A 26,778-nucleotide genomic window follows, 5' to 3' on the forward strand; every position below is an offset into this window, starting at 1 on the left:
TACGACGGGGAAATAAGAAATGTAGCGAGGGAAAATGTTTTCCTTGAATATACCATTTACCTGTGTTTGGAACATTAAATTGTGGAAAATGTTTTTCCTAATTAAACTCCTTGTACCACAATAAGGACACTTAACTTACTTCTGGATGGAATTATTTCTTTTACAGAAATTCTAAACTCTTGAATCCTTATACTTGTTTAATTCAACATCTAATGCCAAACGTATTGCTTTAAAACTCTAGTATCTTTAGTTTATATGGTTGATCTCAACCAAACGCTCGAAAATGAAATGTTTGTCAAAACATCTTCCCAGCATCTTTATGCATATCTTTTAATTTTCCTAAACCTAGGTCCAAAAAGATAGATAACTAACCCATTTTCTTGTCTTCCACTTGTTGATGAAATATCCATGGAAATTACCAATAAAAAAATTCCATGAAAATTATGGTAACACCAACCAATATCTCTGGATAAAACAGTTTATCCAGAGAAACAAAGTAGACCAACAGTTGACCGTTAGAGCAAAAACGGTTCCCCACTTTTCCCTCTCTGTTTCTCATTCTCCTTTCCTCTCCTTTTTACTTTTATCAGTTAGTAGTATTTAAACAAACTCTTCTCCCTCACATAAAGAAAGAATAATACAAAAGCCAATCATATATGGCTCTTCAATGGATTCTCTATAATATCTGAGCATTTAAAGCCTAACCATTATTATTAAAAATCATCCCTTGTCGTCGTCAGAAGAAAGAAAAGAAAACGAGAAAGTGAAAAAAAAATAAATTAGATTTTAAAAGTAAAGATAGAAAAGAAGTTGTACAAATATAGCTAGTAATGAAAATGGAAACTTTCAAATATAGGTTGAGTTTCTTTGTAATTTTAGTCTCTCTAGTTTTTAGCATTGAGGCAAACATTGGAGAGTTTGATGAGGTGTGGAAGACTCGAGCCACTCAAGCAAAGAAAACTGCTAAAGATTCCTATAATCCTCATCCTGAAAAAGTCGCAGACCATCTCAACAAACACGTGCACAAGTATTTCTCTCATTTCTTCTTCTTCTTTTTGTATTTATAAACTTTTATTAATTTGGAGGAGAGCTGGGAAATTATGTATATTATATATACAGACAACAAAACGTTGTATATTACAGAGTTGTATGATAATGTAAAAAATTATGCTGGAAATAGGGTCAGAGACAGTATTAGAGACAAATGATAAATTGTCACAGACAAATCCATGATCAAAAACATTTTTTGAACCTCCTTTGCCACTAGCTACACCAGAAGCTTTCGTTACGTAAATGAGATTCATATTCAATATATAAACATAAATCAAGATTCTTACCGAAAAAAGAAAACATAAACAAGATTTATCCATGCACTAGTATAATTTTCTGGCGAAGGAGATTCACTGACCATTCTACGGCCTATGTAGCTCTACCACAGTCTGGAAATGAAATGTAGTATTGGCGATGCTAAGTTTCATGTCAAAACTATTGTTTCGCTTTCTTTTAAAAGAAAAAGAAGATTCATAGACCACCAACCCTCACAATTTCATCTTATTGATTTGTAGGTCAGAAGAAGGTAGCAATAGCACAAGAAGGGACTTGCACAAGTACGATGGTCCATGCATGGCTACTAACCCTATTGATCGTTGCTGGAGATGTGACCCAAACTGGGCCAAAAACCGCCAGAAGCTAGCTGATTGTGTTCTTGGATTTGGCCACCATACAACTGGTGGCAAAGGTGGAAAAATCTACATAGTAACTGACCCTGGGGACGATGATATGGTGAATCCTAAGCCAGGGACACTGCGCCATGCAGTCATTCAACCAGAACCATTATGGATTATATTTGCACATCACATGGTCATTAAGCTAAACCAGGAGCTTATCATGACAAGCAACAAGACAATTGATGCCAGAGGGCAGCAAGTGCATATTTCCTTTGGCGCTAGTTTGATGCTACAGTTCATAAACAATGTGATTATTCATGGTCTACATATTCATGATATTAAGGCTGGAAATGGCGGCCTAATTAGAGACTCGGTCAGTCACTATGGTTATCGATCAAGAAGTGATGGTGATGGTATTTCAATCTTTGGATCAACAAACATTTGGATTGATCATGTTTCCATGTCTAATTGTGATGATGGACTCATTGATGCTGTGCAGGCTTCAACTGCTATTACCATTTCCAACTGCCATTTCACCAACCATAATGACGTAAATTAGTTCCAAATTGGATTAGTGCCTAAATTAGATATACTGATAGCATTTTCTACTGGACCAGAATGTTTTAATAGCTGCATTATGTTTTTTGTTTAGGTTATGTTGTTTGGAGCAAGTGATAGCTACTCAGAGGACAAAATTTTACAAATAACACTTGCTTTTAATCACTTTGGACAAGGGCTGATCCAGAGGATGCCAAGAGCGAGATGGGGATTTGTTCATGCAGTAAACAATGACTACACTCACTGGCTAATGTACGCCATTGGTGGAAGCCAACAACCTACCATCCTCAGCCAGGGCAATCGTTTCATCGCCCCGCCTAACCCTAATGCCAAAGAGGTAATCCAATCAACAATATCTATAACCAACAAGGTTGCATCACTATCTAGTGTATGAAAAGAAATGAACATGTCAAGAACACTACATGCGACTAACTCTTATTGAAAATACATGCTCATTCTCTTCTACCTTTTCTTGTAGGTGACAAAAAGGGATTATGCACCTGAAAGCGTGTGGAAGAATTGGGTGTGGAGATCGCAGGGAGATCTGATGATGAACGGAGCTTTCTTCGTGGAATCTGGAGATCCCAATCATAAATTCATGACGGGTCCTGATATGATCCACCCTCGGCCAGGATCAGATGTGAGCAGGCTAACAAGATTTTCAGGCTCTTTGAACTGCATTGAGGGGAAGCCTTGTTAGAGCTTGTCTGCACCAAGTTACTAATAGAAATAAGACCTGAAACTATAGAAGTCAGGTTGCTCCCTTTCTCCTCACATGCAAAGCTTGTAAGTAGAAGGGGAGAATGAGTGTGAGCTAAGATGGAAAAGCTTTTAGGTTTTTGATGCTCTGTGCTTCTATCAATGTAGAAGTGATAAATTTAATAAAACTGTAATTCGAATTGATATAGCTATTTTTCATGATAGTTGGACATTCACACATTAGGATGCTGGTGCCACTGAAACAACAAGGCGTTCTTGTAAAAGATAGAAATTACTCGAATTCTGCAATACAAACGTGAACTAAGTTGCTCGAACTAGGGTGCGGGTGTCCGATACCGGTGAGGATCTAGAGGTCGGATCCTTCATGATCTAAATTTAAAGATTCGGGGATACGTATCCAGTCATGGATACGGGTGTGGGGATTCGGCTAAAACAAATTCAAATATCTAAAAATAGAGTTATAAAACCTAAATTATGAGATATTATGTGGAAAACTTATGGAAAAAATATTGATCAAGGGGAGAATCCAGGAAGGAGATAAAAGGAAAAGGAGTGACATAGAAATTTCTAGATACAAGGTATCCATTTTCTTCAATTTCACCTTAGCTTTTGTTTTGATTAAAGAAATCATTGAATCTGTTCCCATTTCTCTGTCGATTTTGGTCAAAGTATCCAAAATCGGTTGACCAGGTCGGGTACGGATCCCACACCTACACCCACACCCATGTCTTGTCGACACTGGTGCGGCACCGAAAGTGAAGAGTCCGAGTAACATAGAACGTGAAGGCTTTCTGTGTTCAGCTGCCAATATCCGTTTTCTGGAATCAGACGGAACACATACAAAAAATGTATTTATATCTGTACAAGGTAATCATTATACGCAATTTCTACTTCTTGTGTTGTGCCGGTTGAAGGCATAATTGCTTGCTATGGAAAAATATTCAACAACTAATTACATAAATATTGGACGAAAAGAAGAATAAAGATCAGGTTGCCGATTTCTCTTGCATTTGGTTAACTAAAGCAAGAAGCTGAACTGCGTATGTGATTTGCTATCAAAAGCTGAAGATAATGGTGTTATATCATATGATTGATATTGTTCCCCTCAATATGTCATCTCTCCTCCAAGAAGATGTCATCTCACTAAATTGAAGGAAATGTTAATCAGTGTAAGATTTGAAAAGAGTTTCTCATGCAAAACAAAACTAGAGGAGTAGCTCGTAAATTGCAAAATCAAAGTGATATTCAACAAATGAATTTATCTATAAAAGTTAGTAAAATAGTCAAAATTAGTATTTTTGCTTCCAAAGAATTACATCCAAAATAGCTAAGACAGCGTGGTATGCTATCTCATAACATTAACATTAGATTTCCTAGTATAAATAGTCACATTCTGCTTTTACTGAAACAGTGAAAAGTCTAAATGAGGCCAAGACCAGTTTTTGAAATTGAAAAAAGCAACAGCCAGATTGTATTTCAATCATATAAATGTCGGCTTTACTGGATCAAATATTAGTTGTTTAGTACTATATCTCATATTCTATCAGCTCCCTCCTTCCATTAAATGGCACTCTTTCCTTTTTTGGTCTATTCCAAAAATATTTAAACACTAGGTAAATCACCCGCGCTTCGCGCGGTCTTGCACGGCCTCATTAAGCTTACGTATGTGCATTCTCTATTAAGTTGATCAATACAGATAAATTAACGGTATTTCATTGATTAAAGTTTCGGCAAATGTCTTAAGAAGCTCTAATGAATACCTGTAATAGTTTTATTGTCCTTTTTTTTGTATACAAAATATAGCAGCTCAGGATGTTACTCTGTGCATACCAATTTATCTCAATGTGTCCGAATTGTATTTTCTTTTTTGTTTTGTGTTTAGTGCTTCGCACGTATGTGGTGTGGCGCCGCACTGTCAGTTACATCCTTCATATAGCCTGATTGGAATGGCGACATTAATTAATTTAAATAATTACACACTTATTGTTGGGTATAGCCTTTTCTGTTAGTGTGTCAAAGTCATTGCACATTAGCTCATTAGTTGTATCTAGTGTAGATGGTGTACCCCAAAATGTATTGTACAATGAATAGCGACCTCCAAATATAAACATTTGTATGTTGTATTGGCAACAGAACCCAAAGGGAATAAAATTGTATTACACCCTTAGCACTTTATCAGAGAACGTATTAGATATTGCACATCAATTATCTTTTTTTGCCTTCACTCCCACGTCTATTGTCCAATTCATTTCAACAGTTGTAGTGTAATGTATAGGAATAATCTATTATGAACCACATAAATTCCGACTTGTATAGAGTGAATCGACATATGTATGCCTAGTTATCTGCTAACACGTCATTGTAAAGTGATTATAATTAATTAAGCACTTGTTATAATATTATATAGTAATGAATATTGGTAATTGCCTACAAGTAGTCGCAAGGTTTGAAGGAGAGCACAGGATGTGAGAAACTGACCAGACAACGTTTTTGGAAGGTTTATATACAAACCACTGGTTGAATTTTTTGAAACAGCTGGCAACGGTTTGGAGTGGTTGCAACTTCTTCGAAAGAAAGATTAACAATGTTAGGACGTTATGTGTCTACGGTTTGCTTACGAAGAAAAAAGTAACATTTGAATCTATGGGGGCTTGTCACTACAGTTTAATTAGGGCTTGAATATGCAAACTGCTGGGCCTTGTTTGTTTTTGTTCTTTAATAATTGTTCGTTATTAAATACTAATAATATTAATAATAAGTTTAATCTGAGTTAATTCTAATAATAGTAATAGTAATAATAATTAGGGAGGAAGATGGCATTAAAAACTGCACTACGTAATAATAATTAAAAGCTGCACTATGAACCACATAACTGAAAACTCCGCAAAGTTGGGCTCTCTGCTCTTCCTCTTTTTTTATAAAATATTGAAACTGCAATTTGGAATTGGTCGTGCAAGTCGAAACTCTGCGTATAGGAGGTAGCACAATAACTGTATGAAAAGATAGATGCGATATTAATTGGGATAAACAACAAATTAGTAAAGTTACTAAAGCTAGAGGGAAAGTTACCTGGACACTTCTTTGAGGCGTTTGTTGTGTGGATCCGTGTTCTTTGTATACATCGACGAAACTTGTGTGGTTACGGATGGTAGGTGAGCGGGATCTACCTAAGGGAGTAGTAAAGAGGTCGGGAAAGATGTCTCATTGCCGATCAAAACTATGGGCGAAGAAGGTGATGATGTGCAAATTAATATTTGCACACAAAAATGGTAATGAAGTAAAACCAAACTCACGGAGGCAAACCTCGAAATGTCTAAGCTTTTTTTAGTATTTTATGGCTTCAATTCTTAATCTGTTTGTAGTAGTTTTTGGTGAATATACTATGAAGGACGTACTGGCGTAAGTTGGATATCGCGGTTAGGAGACAACAAATCCACCCCTGGTTAGGTTTTTTTAGTGGAAAAACACCACTAACAGATTACATAATTGAAAGTAGAAATACGAATGAAACCAATACTTAGTCTTGTATCATGGGCGGGAAAATGAGAAGCTACTAATTTTACAATAACACCGATACTGGAAAGGCTTATTTCGGGTTAAATCCTGGGCGGCTTAAATACTGCGAGTTAAATCTTGTATACAGCGGACGAACCTTGTGCGGTTAAAGAAGGTTACTGAGCGGAATATACCTAAGGAAGTCGTTGAAAAGACTGGAAGGATGTTTGATTGCTAACCAAAGTTGACCAAGAAGCGTGCAATGTGGGAAATAATATTTGCAAACAAAAAGGGTACCGTATATAAATCAAATTCACACGGAGATTTTTGATGAGAAAAATTAAGCTCAGAAAAGCTGAAAGCGTTAGTTGTATTTTTTGGTTTAAGTTATTAATATGTTTGTAGTATGATTATTTGCAAAATTCTATTCTATGAAGGATACAATGACGGATGTTGGATATCGAGTTTGAGGCAAGAAATCCACCACCGGATAGTATTTTTTGGTGGCAAACACTCTCTAACCGTGTACATAATCGAATTAGGAAAAGAAGGAAAGCAATACTTAGTGACAAAAAGTAGAATTTGCCGGCGTGGTTAATCGGCAATCACAATAAGTCGCTTTTGGTCATTTTGACAACCAAAAATTAGTTCCTATCGAACGGGATTAAGAAATTGGAACTCATGCTTACCATCGTGGATGACACTGAAAATTTTGGTACAGCAGACAGCCCCATGTTGTCGTAAAGTTTTTGCGCGGCTTACTTGAGATTCTGGATTTAATCTTGTATACGTCTGACAGACGAATCTTGTGTGGTTAAAGAAGGTAACGAGCTAATATACATAAGGAAGTCGTTGAAAAGATCGGAAGGATGTGTGATTGCCGAACATTGACCAAGACCAAAATGCAATGTGGAAAATAATATTTGCAAACAAAAATGGTACCGTATATAAATCAAATTCACATAGAGATTTTGTGAAGACAACTATTACCTCTAAAACTGTAAGCGTTAGTTGTATTTTTTGGTTTAAGTTATTAATATGTTTGTAGTATGATTATTTGCAAAATTCTATTCCATGAAGGATACAATGACGGATGTTGGATATCGAGTTTGGGAGGCAAGAATTCCACCACCGGATAGTATTTTTAGTGGCAAACATCATGCAACTGGACATAATCGGAATAAGGGAAACGAAGGAAACCAATACTTAGTGACAAAGAGTAGAATTTGTCGTGGTTAATCGGCAATCACGAAGCTAAAGCTTTGAGGAATTTGTTTAATCACGCCAAGCATGGAGGCACTCACATATATCACGCACAACAAACGCTTATATAAAATAACCAAAAGGTTTAAAAGAACGATTTGGTGTTAATGCATAATGATCTAATGAAGAAACCAGGTAGACATCTATTGATACGTAAAATACATAAAGTCAACAGAATTCCCTTTTATTAGATCATGTTTATTCATACATAAATAGATTGGAAATCCAACAAAATAAGTAAAAGGTCACAGAATGATTAATTAGATATCTTCGCTACGGGAGCTTTGTACATATTGTTGTCTAATAAGCTACTACAGTTGAATTATGGTCGGCCATCGGAGGACATAATACATGTGATAATATAAGTTTTAATTAGTACGGTAACAAATATATGCGGAGTCATTCGGTGTTTGCGGGATGACAAAGAACTCCTCCATAAAGTTGGGCTCTCAAGTGTTCCTGCTTTTTCCTCAGATATTGAATCCGCAATTGTGAGATCGGGCACGTCAGATCTCTGGGGCTTTGAGGTAGCACAATAACTGTATGAAAAGATCAAGGGGATTTAAATTGGGATAAGCAACAAAGTAGTAAAGTTACTAAAGCAAACAGGGGGATTTACCTGGACACTTCTTTGGTGGAAGCTGTTGTGCGGGATCTGTTGTTGGGGTATCCATCGCAGGAATAATGTGCGGTTGAAGATGGTAATCAAAAGATCCACCTAAGGAAGTCGTACAAGGGGGTGGGAAGATGTCAGGCTGCTGAAGAAAATTAAGCAAGAAGTATGTGGTGTGAAAATTAATATTTGAAAGCTAAAATGATACTGTATCTAAACAAAATTTGCATGTTATTGGTGGAAATCAAAATTAGCTCTAAATCTCGATGCGTTTGTTAATCTGTTTCTACTATTTTAAGTGGGAAAATAGTACTTACAGAGTACATAACTGTAATTAGGGGGAAAACGAAAGCAATACCTAGTCTTGTATCATGGGCATGAAAATTCGGAGCCACTAATTTAACAATAAGACCAAGACCGGAAAGGCATATTGTGAGTCTAACCTTCCAAGAAAACTTCAGAGTACATAATATTGAAGGGATGCAAGGGAAAAAAGTAGAAGCAATGCTAGCAAAAAAGAGGGAAAATCAATTTGGTAGAGCCAAATAGATAATCAAGAGCAAAAGCCTTTCACTTGAAATTAGTAGTAACACATCCAACAAAAGGTGTATCCACATTAGGAGTCGGTTTAGTAACTGGAAGTTAAGTATGAGAAATTGATAAGAGTTCCAAGTAATGGGAATTTTCAAAATCCTTCCGCTTGAAATTAGTAGTAAAAGATCCTACAAAAGGGGTATCCACATTAGAAGTTGGTTTTGTTAATGGAAGTTAAGTATAAGAGCTCGATAACAGTTCCAAGTAATGGGAATTTTCGAAAGGTTAACACTTGAAATTAGTAGTAACAGTTCCTACAAAAGGTGTATCCACATTAGAAGTCGGGTTTGTTAAACAAAGTTAAGTGTAAGAGTTCGAAAAGAGTTCCAACTAATGGGAATATTCGAAAGCCTATCACTTGAAATTAGTAGTAACAGATCCTACAAAAGGTGTATCCACATTGGAAGGCGGCTTTCATACTCTGAATCCCACCGGTTAGATCTTTAACCGAAGGGACCCTACGCGGTAGAAGATGGTAATTGAGCGGAATCTGACTAACTTAAGTCGAGGAAGAGACTGCAAAGATATCTGATTACTGTACAAAATTATTTAAGAAGTGCGTGTGTGAAAATTAATGTGTGCCCAGGAAAATGGTACTGTGCATAAACTAAATTCACATGGTCTATGTGCAAAGGAAAATAAACTGTAAATCTCTAACCGGAAGGTGACAATGTGTGTGGGGGGTAGGTATTGTATATAAACCAAATACACCTGAGATATGCGGAAAGTAAAGTAAACTCTAAATGTCACAGATTCTACGGAAACAAAGACAACTATAAATGTCACGAATTTTGCGGAGGGCATCAAACGGTGTTTCAATTTGAAACGAACCTAAAGCAATAACAAAGCCTTAAATGTATACATATTAAAGGGGGAAGTACAATATAAACCAAATACACATGGGTTATGCAGAGCGGAAAGTAAAGTAAACTATAAATGTCACAGAATCTGCGGAAACTTAAATAACTATAAATGTCACGGATATTGCGGGTCAAAAAATGGTGTTTCAATTTGAAACGAACATAAAGCAATAACAAAGCCTTAAATGTATACATATTAAAGGGGGGAAGTACAATATAAACCAAATACACATGGGATATGCGGAAAGCAAAGTAAACTCTAAATGTCACAGAATCTGTGGAAACTAAAACAACTATAAATGTCACGGATATTGCGGGTCAAAAATCGGCGTTTCAATTTTAAACAAACCCAAAGCAATAACAAAGCCTTAAATGTATACATATTAAAGGGAAATTTTTTTAAATGCGACTAAATATCCCGTCATCTAACTTTTCGAGGAAGCCAAGTTATCGAAACGAAGACGCCTTGGGGCACAATTTTATCTACGGATCTCGGAGTTATTAGTAGTTTTTTTTTCGAAGGACCATATTTGTCATTGAGTTCTATTCAACGAGAATGATATTTAATAGTATGTAAAATAATGCAGAGACCAAGAGTAAAAGGATGTACGGCAAAATTTCTTCTTCCATTCGAGCGAATAGGATTGTGCGATATTTTAAACGCAAAAAAAGGAAGATGTACGGATAAAATAAACAAAAAGTGGTTTAGAAAGGGTGGAGAACCATACCTGGGAGGGTTGCACTGTGCTGTGCGGGGCGTTGGGGACGGGGGAAGAAAAGTTTGTAAGTTGTGGTGAGAATGACGGTAGAGAAGCAGAGGCAGAATAGGAAGAAGAGCAGGGAGAGTGACGGTGGAAGCAGGGAGGGCTGTGTGCTTCTTTAAAAGCCTAGCCGTAGTTTGTGGGGGTGCTTAGGGCGAAGAGGTGTTTCTGAAGTGGGGTTTTTAATTTTAAAACTGCAAAATAATTTTCTCCACTCAAAATTCTGCAAAAAAAGAAAAATGCCAATCCTGCATTTGTGTGATGCCACATCAGCGGGCCTTTGGCCTGCTTTTATATATATATATGATGATTTCTATATTTAAAAAGTGTTTATTTTTTAACATTCCCATATTTCTTTAACGACATGTGCACGTGGATGACCATTATATACTAAGCGTACTTTTGGAATATTATACATATTTAACTTATTATCAAAAGTTTTTAAAACTGTATCTACTTCAACACCATCATACAACATGACTGGAGGGAGTATATTTTAGTAAACACCAAGATATGACATCTCCTTTTTTGAAATACCTCAGATATAGAGGCTCTTTTGTATTAGTCTACTTATACAAAATAATTGTTCAGGAAAAAACAGCACAAACAGATAGGGGTGTACATGGACCGGGTTGGTTCGGATTTTTTAAAGACCAAACCAAACCAATTGCATCGGGTTTTTAAATCTATAGACCAAACTAAACCAACAAAAGTCGGGTTTTTCAACCTCGGGTTTTCTCGATTTTTTCGGGTTGCTCGGGTTTTTCGGGTTTTTTCCGGTAAAGTCTTCGTACAAAACATATAACTTGTACTTCAAATATTTCTTTAGTCCTAGTAAGATACGACTATCTAATTAAGATATTTATTAAGAAAATAACACAAAACGTGATGAGAGATGACATTGTACTAAAATATTCAACGAAAAAAAATTAATGAAATTGCATAAAATAAGATTTTCATAATCTAAAAGTACTAAGTCATGCTACAATAAATACAACTAATTTATAAGGCATGTAGAAAATGATCATAATCTTAGGGGTCGTTTGGTTCAAAAACAAATTACTGCCGGGGATAAGTTATCTCGGGATTAGTTATTCTCGAGTTATTTTTTATTGGATCGTTTGGTATGTTGGACTAAAAGTATTATACATTGGATAATTTCTAAAAAGAAGAGGTTTCTTCCTTATCCCGGATAACTTATCACGGATAACTTATTCCACCCCGTGGCGGTATAAGTTATCCCAAGACTATTTTTTACTCCGGGATAACTTATCCCATGATTACTAACCAAACGAGGGATAAGAAATTACTAAATTCTTATCCCAGGACTATTTATGTTTATCCTTCATACCAAACGACCCCTTAAAGTACTAAGTCATGCTAAAATAAGTACGGCTAATAAGTATTAATTACATGACTAGATATTAAAGAAAAAAAAATAAAATTAAGTTATGTATTTTTACTTTCTAAACTAATATAAAACTAAAGAATAGATATCAAAATTATTGTCATTCCAGTGTTAGATATGAATTTCTTCATTAGCATTAGTATTGATTTGATTTTTGTTGAGTTTTATTTGAGTTACTAATATCATTGAGCTATAAAACTTATTAAACCATTCAAAATTCTAATTCCAAGCTTGAAATAATATGTTAAAAGATAAAAAACTATGCAAAAGTTAAAGAAACATTTATAAATTACATTATAAATAAATATTTCTATGTATAAAATATGTTTGAAATTTTATAAATGTAATGTCGGGTTGGTTTGATTCGGTTTGACTTTTTTAGCTAAAACCAAACCAAACCAATAATAGTGTTCGGGTTTTTCTTTTTAAAACCAAACCAAGTCAAACCAAACCACTAGTCGGGTTTTTTTTTCGGTTTGGTTCGGATTATCGGTTTGGTGCGGTTTGTCGGTTTGCTTTGTACACCCCTACAAACAGACACTGATTACCACCCCTACAAAGTAAGAATTGGTCCGTGTAACATTATCTAACACTAGAGCTGCTCTCTGGGACAAAAGCCTGGCGTGATGATATTTGCATACAAAGAATGTGAAAAGATGTCAATATAATTTTCTTTGTTTTCCCCCTAATTTCAGATACCACAATTGCTTTCAGAAAGAGAGTTAATTCACTGAATGAAATATAACCCAGCCCAGTCCACTTCATCACCTTATAGTTGTTGCTGCTGATATCCCAGTTAATATCTGTTTCACTTTATCGATGCAAAAAAATATCCTGGTAATCATTGGATTTGGTCCATTGGAAAGTTCGTAAAATTGCTAATCTTTTGATCAATGTAACTTGACCATTCATAGGTATTGTACAGCTTAGAACGGTGGTAAAATCACTAATCTTTGGATGATGTGAACCTGAATCTGGAACTCCCATAGCCATGTTTTGAATCACATATTGAGTATGATAGAGATAGATCATGTGTACAATTCAAATGCAACACAAGATAAATAGAACCGCGATGATATGTGATTTACTCGTGCGTCAGGAAAACTCGGGGTTAATATCTTTATTAAGTGATTTGATGAATTAATAGGCCGTACCAGTTAAATTATCCATCCTTCCAATTATATAACATACTATAGGACCTTGAAATTCCAATTGTCTTCTTTTGCAATTAATGGTGAGCAACTGCCTATGCAGGAGAGCTAATGAAAATCCAACCATCTCGAGTTTGAATGATGCATCCAATGCTTTGGTCAATATAGAACACATTGAAGTGGGAGCGTTATTTTTTTTGTCTGAAACAACACATTGAAGTGGAAGACAGACACGTTTTGTCTGAAACTTTTCTCTTTTCCCTTTTTCAAGTGTTCTTTCTCTTCCTTTTCTTTTTCTTTTCCATTCAGACATGAACTTTTGTCTTCCATTCTTTCTCTTTCCTTTTCTTTTTCTTTTCCATTCTTCTTTTTCTTTGTTTGATTATTGCAATCTGTAACCATGGATGCATCATTCAAACTCGAGATGGTTGGATTTTCATTAAGAGCCCATTCTGCAATGTTTGACAACAACAAATCACTTTATGTAGTTGTACTTTCAAGACAACCAAGAATGAGATAGAAAGCCTAAAAAATTTTCTCGAATCACAATTGCTTGCAATTTAAATATACCTGCTTACATCTCGTATTACATCCATTGGTGCTGCTGCTGACATTTTCCTCTTATCAAATACCACTATCTCCTCTTCCTCCCTCTCGCCAACCCTTTCTTGCCAGTGCTACTTGCAACTACCACCATTATTTATTTTCGGCCACCACCAGGTCAAATTGCCGCCCTTATTATCTGCTAAATCAGTTGCTAGAAATATTGAACCTTGCTTAATATTGATAGAAGGTGGTCGAATGGAAGATGAAGCAGATTTGTGTGCGCAGCTGTTTGTAGTTGAGTTCAGTAATTATTTAAGACGTGACACACTGACACTTCACGTTATAGTGGATTATATGGTAACTTTATAGGTAATAGGAAATTGACTGTTAGTTGTGTACATGGCTATTTGTAAGTCATGTGCTTGGGTATATTTCCTTTTTTTCTTTTTCTTTTTGACAAGTTCATCCATAATTCAAAACTAAACTCAGTAATGAAGCTCTCAAATGCATGGAAGCTGAACTCTATTGTGTACATGGCTATTCGTAAATCATGCGCTTGGGTAAAAGTAATGTTTTGGAATCATCGAGATCTCTTATTTATACAATTGTTTATAGGTATGTTGTCTTTCTCGTCATGCTAAGATCAATTTCCTTTGTGAATCTTGTCAATATATGAGTAGGACAATCGTTTCCTTTCATATCTTATTTCCCAATTTTCTACGCTGAACTTCAAATGCCACAAGTTCAATGATATGAACAAACAATTAAGTACATGATTGGTGGATGTACTTGTGCTCATTATTACATCCATGCTGGCATGTTAGAGATTCCTTATCTGTGTGAATTTCTTCACTCTATTTAAATTAAGAAGCATAATTCTCAATTACTAATAGAAATAAGACCTGAAACTATAGAAGTCAGTTTGCTCCCTTTCTCCTCACATGCAAAGCTTGTAAGTAGAAAGGGAGAATGAGTGTGAGCTAGGATAGAAAAGCTTTTAGGTTTTTGATGCTCTGTGCTTCTGTAAATTCTGGAGACGATGTCCTTTTTCCTTCTAAATGTAGAAGTGATAAATCGAATAAAATTGTAATCTGAATGGATATAGCTACTTCTCATGATACTTGGACATTCACACATTAGGATGCTGCTACCACTGAAACAACAAGGCATTCTTGCAAAAGATAGAAATTACTCAGTTTTGCAATACAAACGTGAAGGCTTTCTGTGTTTAGTTGCCAATATCCCTACTTCTGGAATCAGATGGAGCACATACCAAAAATGTATTTATATCTGTACGAGGTAATCATTATACACAGTTTGCCAGTTGAATGCATAATTGATTGCTATGGCAAATATTCAACAACTAATTACATGAATATTGAACGAAAAGAAGAATAAAGATTAGCTGATTTCTCTTGCATTTGGTAACTAAAGCAAGAAGCTAAACTGCGTATCTGATTTGCTATCAAAAGCTGAAGATAACGGTATTATATCATATGACTGACATTGATCTCCTCAAGGTATGTCATCTGTCCTCCAAGAAGATGTCATCTCACTAAATTGCAGGAATGGTAATCAGTGTAAGATCAGAAAAGAGTTTCTCATGCTGTCATGCAAAACAAAACTAGAGGAGTAGCATGGAAGTTGCAAAATCAAAGTGATATCCAACAAATGAATTATCTATAGAAGTTAGTAAAATCATCAAAATTAGTATTTCCGCTTCCAAGGAATTACATCCAAAATAGCTAAGACAGTGTGGTATGCTATCTCATAACCTTAACATTAGATTTCCTAGTATAAATAGTCACATTCTGCTTTTACTGAAACAGTGAAAAGTATAAAAGATGCCAAGACCAGTTTTTGAAATTGAAAAAGCAATACCCAGATTCTATTTCAATTATATAAATTTCAGCTTTACTGGATCAAATATTACTAGTTGTTGAGTACTTGGGTTATGTCTCATACTCTACCTGCTTCCTTCTTCCATTTTAAATGGCACTCTTTCCTTTTTTGGTCTATTCCAAAAATATGGGAACCTTTTTATAGTAAGAAAGTATTTATTTTTTAACTTTCCCATCTTTCTTTAACGGCATGTGCACATGGAAGACCACTATATACTAAGGCCACTTTTCGAATATTATACATATTTAGCTTATTTATCAAAAACTGTTAAAACTGTCTCTAGTTATCATATAACATGACTGGAGGGAGTATATTTTATTAGACCCCAATATATGACATCTCCTTTCAGAAGTACCTCAGGTATAGAGGTTCTTTTGTATTACTCTACTTATGCAAAATAGTTAATCAGGAAAAAACAGCACAAACAGAAACTGATTGCCACCCCTTCGAAGTAAGAATTGGTCTGCGTAACATTATCTAACGCTAGAAATGCTCTGTGGGACAAAAAGCCTGACAGTCTGATGATATTTGCATACAAAGGATGTGAAAAGATGTCAATATAATTTTCTTTGTCCCCCCCCCCCAATTCAGAAACCACAATTGCTTTCAGAAAGAGAGTTATAGACAAACTAATTATGACGCAGCAGGCATGACAAACCTTTCTGATTCTGATTGATAATCCTACTTTGTCCCCTTGTCAAAAGAGGTGCCTCAAGTTTCATCAATTTGGTGAACTGCAGGAGACAATAAAAAGATGCAGCAGAAAAAAGATTATGTTGTCATTCCTATCAGAGGGCAGGGAAGCTCTTCACACTCTAGATAATAAAAGACACATCTAATAGCGTAGGAAAGAATTATTAAGGATACCTGTGAAGTCTTCAGCTCTAGCTCTTCCCATTCTAGGGATGAATCACTTCCTTCCACTATCCCAGTTCCCGCATAAATTAATGCACCAAGACCCTGGTTATTCCATTTCATCAGCATGTCATATTTACAAAATGTATCACTAGAAAGGCTTTGTTCTGTTGTAAGTGATCAAGTCAAGTAAGATTGTATTCCTAAAAGGTATTCCAAAAATAAAAAGTCAGAAGCATTTGATATTGATTCTTATTATGTGTGGAGTACATGGATGCAAACTAGTTTTAGAAAGTTGCAGGAGATGTACTCTAGAATGAAGGTGAAGTGCTATGAAGTATTAACCTCACCTTTTCAACCAAAGCTGACCTTATTCCAACTGCAAATTCACTCTCTTCCCCTCCAAACCAACCAACAGGACCAGCATACATTCCTCGGTCAAACATTTCTGGGAAACATCAGCTGGTTAAAACTCATATACCAGAACACAAGGTACAAGAAGCCACTGAGTTGACCCTCAGAGAATTGCTAAATTCTTTTTGTGAAAAAAGGTAATAGATTGCTAAATCCCTCTGTTTGTATTAAGACATTGCATAAAATGATAATCTCTCTCACAGTTACGCATCAATTAAAGGCTTATTGAAATGACTAATCACAGCATTTCCAAGCACCAGCATCCAGGCCTCATCTGGAAGCCTAAGGTTGGATACAGATGACCATTTTGCAACAAGAGGAATCTGGCTTTCCATAAGTCGGTTGAGATAATAAGTGGAAAATCTGATTCTTTAGTTGAGATAATAAGTGGAAAATCTGATTCTTTAACTTACAAGACTACAATTTTCCATTCTGTTATCTTTATATTCTATCTTTTTTTGATCAAGTAAAAGGTTTCATTGATATTATCTTTCTATTCTATCAACCAACATAAGTAGCTATTTATTATTTTGGGGTGCAAAAAGAGCTAGTCCAACGAAAGAGTCATCAAGCATGCAAAGGTGTAGCAACTAGCACATACCAGTTTCTGAAATAAAAGCCCGTGCATCTTCTGTAGGATACCCACAAACTGCTGGAGTAGGGTGCACGGACGACAAAATCTTAAACTGGAAAACTGCAGATGCTTAGTGTGGTACTTTATAAAAGGAACAGAGAAAACAATAAATTGATCTATACATATCATCAGCACATCTTTATGGATGAAGAAATTCAAAATTATATTTTTTTCCAACTAGGGGGAGCGATAATGAACTAATTTTTAATTTTATGAAGTAGTGATTATGAACTAATTTAGGAAGATTGTCTGATGAAAGACTATGCTTCATTCAGTTCTAGTTCTCATAGAACTTACGATCCACATCAACAATAATAAAACCCAGTCCACCTGTCCCAATCAGGGGGATTACCAAAAGTTTTAAGAAACCAGAAACGAGAATATCATGCAAACTTTTGCTGTCTACACTAAAGAGTCTCATAAGGCGCGGCATCTATTATAACTCAGTAAGTAATGGATGGAATATGAAGACGTTAAGACTTACCTCATCATCTTCAGATTGGAGTCTCCCCCTCAACCGAGCGTAAAGATGCTGAACTCTTGGAAATTTTCTTATTGCTTTCTTTGGTTCAATTAAAACGCTTGAACACACAGCCTATGAAACGAAAAAATGTTAATAGAGACTCTAGCTAGTTTTATACAACATGAAGGGTTCCTAAAAGTGGATTGGGAACTTTAGAAAATCGAATTCTGGAATAGTTCAAGTTTGACATACAAAATTTTCGAATTCGTCAATTAAATGTACAAGTAATTTTCGAATTCGTCAATTAAATGTACAAGTCACCAAACAAAAATGAACAAGTGCAATCCCCCAATTAGAAATCTCAAAAGTTCTGCTTCCTAAACAAAATGTTCTTAAGATTCTGTTCAGAAACCATTAACCAAGCTTACCTCCAATCTTCTTCTTATGCACTCCCGTACTATAGCAAACTCATTATGGTCCTTAGCACTGTGGAAGAATATCAGAATATAGTTAATAATACACCACTGGAAAATATGAAGTATGATAATGACATTGTGTATTTTATTTATAGAACACAAAGAAGAAAGATGAACCTGGATAGTAAATCCTGTTCTATCTTACGATCCAGAAGCTCTGATCCACCCCTAGCCCGTGTTCCAGCTAAAGCCTCACTACAAATGCTGAGGCGGTCCCGATGAAAGAGCTGCTCTGGCTATTCAAAAAGAGCATAAGTAATAAATAAAACTATTCTATCTCCTCACCATTTCTAAACCAATTGTACAAAAACTCCAGTTATTTTGCTACCATGGCTAATAATTGGCACTTGAAAGATTCAAAAGTGACCTTGATGCTTCAGATCAATAGAAGGTGGTGGGTATGGGTTCTCATTACTACAACTTATAATCGATGGAGCAAGAAATTCGTCACAGGAATCCAGTTGTCAACAGTACAAATCTCTTGCTAATAACCTAGACTTGCCATCAGCAAATTATGTATTTTCTAGTATCGTAGTCAAAGAAAATCTTTTGGAAAACTCAACTATCAGAAACTTAATAAGGTTCTTTTCATTCTGAAATTAGCGCGTTAAGAATGGTTATGGTCAGGCTTAACAATGGTTGTGGTCGCCGGTCAGGCAATTTAGCTTCATATCCTTTCACCTTTGAAGGTGATGCCTTCAGGATTTCATACTAGAAAATTTATTAAATTTAAGCATAATTAACATATTTCTTTTTTGGCTAACCAGATACACCATCACAGAAATTACTGTTTGCGGCTTCAATAACTCTTTGTATATTAGATGATATAACGAAAGATGCAATACAGAACAATTCAAACGTATTTTTTGTCATGTGTAAATAAAGTCATTTCACCTGGTCGATGCACCATAATCTAGGGTAGCATTTACTTCGATAGGATGCACACCAAAGAATTGAGGCGTTCTATCAATTGAAGAACATAAAACTGATTTACACAGAATTTCACCTTTTACATTGCTTCATTACACCATTTAGTTACTGAGAAAGAGCTTTGACTTACAGTGTTTCCAATGAATGCCGGCGAATGGGGAGGTTGCAAACAGAACTGATATGCATTTTCTCCTTCAACCTGCAAAACTTAACCCTCTATATTTTAGCAAAAGTAAGAGATAATATGCTAGTGAACTATTCAAAAACATAAGGTGGGCGATGAACACCTTTAAGCAAGCCAGCCATGTTAGCGGATCAATATCCGCAGCTGTCACAACTCTGGTGCTACGAGCAAGTACCACCTGTTCCAAGAAAAGGTATGCACTTCAAAACCACCTAGACTTACTTGTTATGAACCCATATATTAATGTGTGCATCAGATTATCTCATTTTTGTTCGGCTACTTCTATAGTCCTCCATAATAAATAGGAGTACTTTATTCTAGATTAAAACAACAATATTTTAGTACTCCCACTATCCCACTTTACGTGATACACTTTCCTTTTTGATCTGTCCCACAAAGAATGATACATATCTATATTTAGAAATAATTTAACTTAAAACTTCCCCCTTTAACCTTAATGAAATGATTTACAGCCAAACAAGTATCTATGGCTTGTTTTAGACCACAAGTTTCAAAAGTCTTCCTTTCTTTCTTAAACTCCGTGCCTAGTCAAACTATATCACATAAATTGGGACGGAGGGAGTAGAATATAAGGTCAAAGGTGAAGACCATAAGTGATTAGAAAACACAAGTGATTGACAACCTTGATCAGTACGGGGTCATTTCTGCTTATTATCTGCAAAGCACGCTTAACAGCATGGTCCCAAGATGCTTTACCCGGCACATGAGTATTTGCAAGTATATGCGAATGAGGAACTTTTTTCTGCACTCTCATAAGAACGGAGGAAAGCTGCATTCATAAAGGTAGAGTTAAAAAGAAAAGTTAATGAGGAAAGGAGAAAAATAGAATAAAATAAAACAACCAAAATAATTAAATGAAGCGAGAAGCAGAGACCTGCCGTATTGTGGCCCGAAGTGCATCTATTGCCCTGTGGTATGTCCATGAGGCAGCATTATCCCATGCAATAGTTGCAGCAATTATTGAACTTCCTTCAAGCTCATCAAACTCAACCTGTCATTTAGCATCTAGCAATGGATGGATTATATTCAAGAGGCAACATGTCTAACAAAAAGACCCTAAGCAATGAAGAGATGAACGTCAATCCATTTACCTGAGGAACCATGAAATAAAATGAGCCAAAAGCACTCCATTCCGAAGCTATATTGGCTGTTGCATCAAATCGGATTGCCCCGTAAGCACGAATTAGTGGACATTTCTTGGAGAGGAACCTTTGGCAGAGATAAAATGATGCTAGAGTTCAGAACATAAACAATGAGTTTAACCAAGTCTTCTGCTAACTATATATCTAGGTGATCCAATTCTTGCTAACTAAAAAATCCTCAAGCATTCCTGGGTCTCTTTTTGTTGAAATTTTTCTGAAGTTTGGCCCCAACAATATGATTATGATACTAGATTAAACTACATTTCAGGTCCAGCTTATAATTATTCATGAAGCAGCTCTAAATTTTCAATTGTGATTAGTAAAACTAACATTGCATGAAACATCATTAACCCTTGTCCCCTCTTATAAAAATAAAACAAGCTAAGTAAATATGATCTTAGCCCTAGCAAAATCATCAACTGAACCCATATGGAAACACAAAGTAAAATTAAAATGACACCTTTTGAGATCCACATGTTACCACTGCCCACATTTGGGACCATGTCATGCGATGATTTTATTTAATTTTGACAAGGCATGTCATGGAATGAATGACCGGACTCAGGACCATTTATATACCATGTTCTGCTTCTTGTTCTAAGAGTGCAAGCTTCTGTCTTTAATCAGTAGTTAGTCTTTGTACACCATGTGTCTAAAGGAGACCAAGTTCAACTATTGTTGTGCTTTATGGTACCATATGCAACAATTTAATACATAACGCAATTCCAAAGAGGATTATGTCATCACTACTAGGGCAAATGGAGTTATTTGCATTTTACATCTATTATATATGCATCATTTTTTATTTACACCCCTCTTTGGTTGTATACATTGTCTCTAATGTGTTATTTGCTCCCTATCCTTCGTTGTTTTACCATTTGCCTGATAATTTATGCATCATTTATTATTGGCATAATACATAAATAGGCCCTTAAAGTTAGCTTCAGCTGACATGCATGCCCTTCAACTTTAGGTGCGCACAAGTAGGCACCTCAACTTGTATAATATTGAATAAGTAAACACAAATGCTGACGTGGCACTGATGTGGCCCTGACGTGGCCTTCCAATATTTATGTGCCACATCAGTGCCATGTCATTATTTGTGTTTACTTGTTCAACTTTATACAAGTGGAGGTGCCTACTTGTGCACACCCAAGTTGGAGGGCATACTTGCCAGCTGAGACCAAATTTAAAGGCTTATTTATGTATTATGCGTTTATTATTTGAATAATATCCTTTGCGAAATCATAAAATATTTCATTTGTAAAGGGTCAAACTAAAAAAATACAATTCAATGGCACTATTAACACTGTGGTAATATATGCTTCAGCTCTCCATTCTCCCCCTACAACATCTCTATTTCCTTTGTCATCCAAAAGGCAGACTGGCAGTCTGGCAGAGGCATTTCTGTATAATTTTCAGTACCCGAATGACCCGCCCAAATGTTACTCAAACTAAAATGGGCAAAAAGCGGGTCATAACCCAAACCGTCCAATTCTTACTAGGTTTTAAATTTGTTCTTTTAGTACCTAATAGTTCAAGTTGGGCTGCATATCCGCTCAACTTTTATGGGCTGAGCTAATAATTGGGCGGGTCCATGATCAGCCCAAACTTGAACGGGTAGAGTGGGTCATACTTTGGGCTGACCCCTAATCTTTAGTATAGTCCTTCATCACGGGCAAGTGCTTTTGGATGAAAGAGGAATTGCAGGCAAAGCTCGGATATCCTGTAACTGTTACAGTGCCTTATACTTTATTCTTCCATCGAATGGCCTTATAGCAATGTTCGTATATTCTGCAATAAGATATCACAAAGAATATTTGAGAAAGTGGTTACCTCCTTATAGAACGCCAATGGTGAAGTGAGAAGGGACGTAAATGAGTAAAGAAGAGTGCAGAGCCAAGACCAGCTACACTGAGCAGTTTATGTTTGGAGGAAGCATTAAAGCAAATTTCAGTAGGTGGTCTTCGACCGGAAAAGAAGCAGCGAGGGAGTAGGAGATGATCCTGGGCATGAAGCCACTCAAGTGCTTCTATCTGCTCTTCAATTGGCACCTGATTTTCCCATAATTATAACATTTGTCACCACAACTCATAATTTCTTACATATCAATATTCATGTAACAAAATTCTAGTAGTAGTAGTAGATAATATGGAGTAATTGTTGTTTTAATATTTTTAAATTGTTTTTTTTATCACTATAATACTCACTCTATACCTGTTTGGATTCACTTATTGTAGGTCTTTTATAGTGTTTGGGTAACTAAAAAATATATTTTTAAGTCTAAATAACAAAAGTAAGCCAAAAGTCATAAGTTCGAATTTTGGCTTATGGTTTTTGGCTTAATAAGTGATTATAAGCCTATCCGAATATGCTCTAAGTATAAGAGTTTAAGGCGAGCCTTGTATAAAATAAATTATTATAAATATTTGTGTGACGGGAGAATATTTTGCACCTTTTAAATTTGACACATTTTATTCCGTGCATATATGAACTATCTTATTTAAACTTTGTCAAATTTAATAGTCTTGTTTCCCTAAATGCAGAGCGTGAATATACTCTTTTTTAGGTGTGTGAGGGATTGAAAAATAGAAAACTCAGCTACTAAATGAGATACTTTTCAATTGTTAATTGATACGTAGTCATATATAATAATTTATTTGTTTCAAATTTACATTTCTTCTTTTTCTTGTTTCTGATTAATATACACTGCATATTTATTTCAACTTTATGTATTTATTATCTCTTCTTTAGATGACATGATTATTTGTTTCAATTATGTTTTTTTTTTTTGGGTCAAATATATAATAAGACAAAACTTGGTTGAAACTCTATTATCCAGAGTCAAATATATAATAAGAAAAACCTTGGTTGAAACTCTATTATTCAGACTTCAGAGTCAAATAAAAGATGGGCAAAATCATGGAATCCAACTGTGTATTTCTTTTTATTTTACTTTCAATGCAATGATTATTTTTTCCAACAAATTACAAAAGACTCTTGTGGTCCGGCCCTTTCCCGGACCCCGTGCATAGCGGGAGCTTTGGTGCACCGGGCTGTCCCCCTAATCTAATTTTTGCTGCTACTGATTTGGACAGTCTAATTCGTACAGTGAAAACAATTAATCATTGGACTTTACACTTCCAGAACCTGTTCTTGAAGCTAGATAAGGAATAAGATCACGAATTCAATAAGCTAATCTGAGCCAACCACGTGTCCTATATCCAAGATAGATAACTTGGTGTTGGAATAACAGTACTATCCTGATATCCTTGTAACTAACTTGTTAACTGCCTATTCCACCTTGTATGTGTTATCCATACAGAGTGGACATAGTACCTATACGCATTCATGTTTATGTGAGTGATATTATCTACTGATAAATATGGGATTTACCTCAAGGCGAATAATGCCGGAAGTGTAAGGAGGCGGCTCTGATTTAACCATGTCAGAGACGGCTGAATTGAGACGGTCCATAGCCAATGCAGGGCTAGAAACTGCAGGCAACGTTCGAGTTTCTATGGTTCCAATAGGAGCTCTAGGGTCGCCTTGGCATCCATTCATTGACAATGAACAACACTGATTATATCTCTGCTTAGTTGAGGTACAAAATGTGCAGTAACTCGAAAGTCAGATGATTAAAAAAACAATTACAGAGCATACACTTTACTGCAGAATTAACACTACATTATCTTACTTGGCTAGAGTTGGAGAAATGAAAAGATTGCTTCCTATACAGCGAGCATTTCATGAGTGACGATGATTCAAGCTCCAAGAACTTTACTGTGTAGTGCCTTGCACCTATAGCCATTGAGTAAATTGTAGAAGAAACAATGGAGGAGACGGGGGTGGGAAATGATATTGTTTTATTTGGTTTCTTCTGAAGTAGTAACAAATTGCACATACAATAAATTAGACATCATAAACATAGGATAAACAAATTGCTACTATATATATAAGCAAGAATGAGGATTTTTTGTAATCCTCACAGGGCCATTTTTGTAATTTCATAGAGTTTCTTGTAGAAGTGGCATGTGTTCCTCTTTATAATTTTGTTTCATTCCTCTTTTATGTTGCCCCTAATTTAGTTTAATATTACTTTAGTTGCAATCACATAATTTGATAAATAAGAAAAAAACACTTTTGAGATATTTTGTGAGACCCTAATATCTCTCCCTCCACCCCCCGCCCCAACTCTTTTTGTGTTGCATTAAGTGATGTTTAGTCACTAAATTTCTACGCGGTAAATAAATATGTGTTGCTTGCATTTATTTTATTTATACGCTTTTGTCAACAAATAATCTTATAAAATATAATTATCCACGTAGGAGTGCAACTATTCAAGAAAATAAATAACTAATAATTCATATATTTGCATAGTTTTTGAATACATAAATTTTATTTTAAACATTCAAAAGTACTATACGTCCACATAGTTAGTAATTAAAATTATTTGGAAAAAAAATGAATAAAAAATATAGTAATGCCTTCACATAAAATGAGACGGAAGGAACACTTTTCTTCCTTAAAATAAAATGAAATCAAGAAACATAGTGCACTATGCCATAATAAATCTACTAAGACACGTTAGACATTGTGTAGACTTATTGCTTAAGATTCTGTCTTCTTAGATGGATGCCACTAACATAGATATTTTACAAGTCTATTTATAGATTTTATTCTTCTATTTTAAGCTCAAAAACTATATATAGATTCCACCTATAATATTGTTTGTGGCACCCTTTAGAGATTTTAGAATTTAACATTATTATGAATAATTTATTGAATTCTAATATGATGACTTTGCTATTCAAAGTAGTGCCTTTAGGATAGCTAATAAAATCAATGAATATAATTTTGTGTTGTTTATTAATTTGAGCAAATCGACTGTCGTGTTTGTTCTTTCTTCTTGGAATGTTTTGCAGAAAACATGCACCGGCCTATTTGATGTTGAATTTCAACAATAAATATTGAAATACCCAGTACGATAAAGCAAAATAAAAAAGAAAAACATTTGCAAACAAATGATTAGCTTCGTCAATAGACAGTTGCTTTGTAATGCATAATTTCTTTTCCCATCACATAGTGTCACTTACTCACTATTAATAAATCATAGTTTCTTTATTCATTTGAGGTTGAAAATCATGCCAGCATTTCTTGTACACTCAAATATCTTTTTATAATAGTTGGTTAGTGAACATTGATTTAATTCAGAAAAAAATGATTGAAATTAATCCAACAGATGATAAAGTTCAATTTAGATTATTGGGCTCTATATTCTCAAAAGCATTCAATGAAATAAAAAAGAGAAGAACCTTATATCATGAATTTATTTGAAAATAAAAAGAAATTCTTCTTTAACTTTCAAATACTTTTATATTATAATTTAATTTTTAGGAGTTTCTCAGAAAATGTCGAACTACTCCTTCAATAACTTAATGTCACAAAGAGGGGGAAAAAAAATAAAAAGTAATTAGAAATTAATTTTATTGTTAGTATTGGGCCCGGGCTTAGCACGAGTCAAGTGACACTAGTAGTCTTACATACACAAAAAGTTTTGGAAAGCTATTATTGGGCATGGAGATGGGCCACCACTACACATCTTAGCTTCTATAAAATTAAGGGAAAAGGGCCAAATATACCCCTCGTTATACTTTGGGTCCAAATATCTTTTCTTAGTTATACTATGGGTTCAAATATACCCCCCTCCGTTAAGTTTGTCCAAAGTGGACATCCAATCGTATGTGGCAATAACATTTGATGAGGTGGATGCCACATGGCATGCCACCTCAACGCCATAACCCATTTTACCCCTCTCCTTTATTTGTTTTTCCACCATTAAAATTTTCTTCACCTCCACCACCACTGTTGCCACCATTACCGAATCCGACACACCAAGAAGTTGTGAATGGGGCGATTTCCTACTGGATCTCCACCCTCTCTCACCCAAGCCAAACCTTTCCGCCCTTTTGGATCTGAGACATGTGGATGGGTGATACCTTCTGGAGCCCTTCCAGTATTTATTCGGTGATAAATAAATGGATACTATAGTAATAGTAACAAACAACTCTAATGCTAATTTAGGTTATGGGTCATTTTCAAATTCCAATAAATTGATAGA

General features: G+C 35.3%; 2 protein-coding genes and 1 long non-coding RNA gene across 6 annotated transcripts; 1 reads left to right on the top strand and 2 right to left on the bottom strand.

Annotated features, from left to right (window-relative positions):
* Positions 1–598: 598 nt before the first annotated feature.
* On the top strand, positions 599–3,773 carry LOC132052416 (pectate lyase-like). The gene is made up of 4 exons (XM_059443936.1): positions 599–1,027; positions 1,566–2,217; positions 2,320–2,562; positions 2,704–3,773. The coding sequence occupies exons 1-4, from the start codon at positions 831–833 to the stop codon at positions 2,923–2,925; spliced, it is 1,314 nt and encodes a 437-aa protein (XP_059299919.1). The 5' UTR covers positions 599–830; the 3' UTR covers positions 2,926–3,773.
* Positions 3,774–7,959: 4,186 nt separating this feature from the next.
* On the bottom strand, positions 7,960–10,688 carry LOC132052418 (uncharacterized). 2 transcript variants are annotated; one of them, XR_009413990.1, is made up of 3 exons: positions 10,499–10,688; positions 8,323–8,461; positions 7,960–8,242 (listed from the first exon to the last, which is right to left on the bottom strand). It is a non-coding gene; the product is annotated as an uncharacterized LOC132052418 (long non-coding RNA). The 2 variants fall into 2 exon arrangements; XR_009413991.1 differs by having other exon boundaries at positions 8,323–8,458; positions 10,499–10,687.
* A 4,218-nt stretch (positions 10,689–14,906) lies between these two features.
* Positions 14,907–24,669, bottom strand: LOC132052420 (isochorismate synthase, chloroplastic). 3 transcript variants are annotated; one of them, XM_059443942.1, is made up of 16 exons: positions 24,355–24,669; positions 24,054–24,248; positions 22,494–22,711; positions 20,607–20,724; positions 20,390–20,506; positions 20,138–20,284; positions 19,598–19,672; positions 19,441–19,509; positions 18,498–18,616; positions 18,333–18,390; positions 17,926–18,036; positions 17,409–17,493; positions 16,744–16,841; positions 16,406–16,498; positions 16,205–16,272; positions 14,907–15,193 (listed from the first exon to the last, which is right to left on the bottom strand). In XM_059443942.1, the coding sequence occupies exons 1-16, from the start codon at positions 24,559–24,561 to the stop codon at positions 15,184–15,186; spliced, it is 1,788 nt and encodes a 595-aa protein (XP_059299925.1). In that variant the 5' UTR covers positions 24,562–24,669; the 3' UTR covers positions 14,907–15,183. The 3 variants fall into 3 exon arrangements, with proteins under 3 accessions (XP_059299925.1, XP_059299924.1, XP_059299923.1); XM_059443941.1 differs by having other exon boundaries at positions 14,907–15,191; positions 16,197–16,272; positions 24,355–24,667; XM_059443940.1 differs by lacking the exon at positions 14,907–15,193 and having other exon boundaries at positions 16,168–16,272.
* Between the last annotated feature and the right edge of the window lie 2,109 nt (positions 24,670–26,778).

This window comes from Lycium ferocissimum, chromosome 4 (assembly GCF_029784015.1).
Source record: "Lycium ferocissimum isolate CSIRO_LF1 chromosome 4, AGI_CSIRO_Lferr_CH_V1, whole genome shotgun sequence".
In the NCBI taxonomy this organism is placed as follows: domain Eukaryota; kingdom Viridiplantae; phylum Streptophyta; class Magnoliopsida; order Solanales; family Solanaceae; genus Lycium; species Lycium ferocissimum.

Excerpts from the sequence above, each read along its gene's own strand:
- LOC132052416 (XM_059443936.1), top strand. The coding sequence starts at position 831 with ATGAAAATGGAAACTTTCAAATATAGGTTGAGTTTCTTTGTAATTTTA. Across the intron at positions 1,028-1,565 it reads CTCAACAAACACGTGCACAA|GTCAGAAGAAGGTAGCAATA; the intron begins GTATTTCTCTCA and ends ATTGATTTGTAG. Across the intron at positions 2,218-2,319 it reads ATTTCACCAACCATAATGAC|GTTATGTTGTTTGGAGCAAG; the intron begins GTAAATTAGTTC and ends TTTTTTGTTTAG.
- LOC132052420 (XM_059443940.1), bottom strand. The coding sequence starts at position 24,561 with ATGTGCAATTTGTTACTACTTCAGAAGAAACCAAATAAAACAATATCA. Across the intron at positions 20,507-20,606 it reads TTTATTTCATGGTTCCTCAG|GTTGAGTTTGATGAGCTTGA; the intron begins GTAAATGGATTG and ends GCTAAATGACAG. Across the intron at positions 17,494-17,925 it reads TCCAATCTGAAGATGATGAG|TTTAAGATTTTGTCGTCCGT; the intron begins GTAAGTCTTAAC and ends GCAGTTTTCCAG.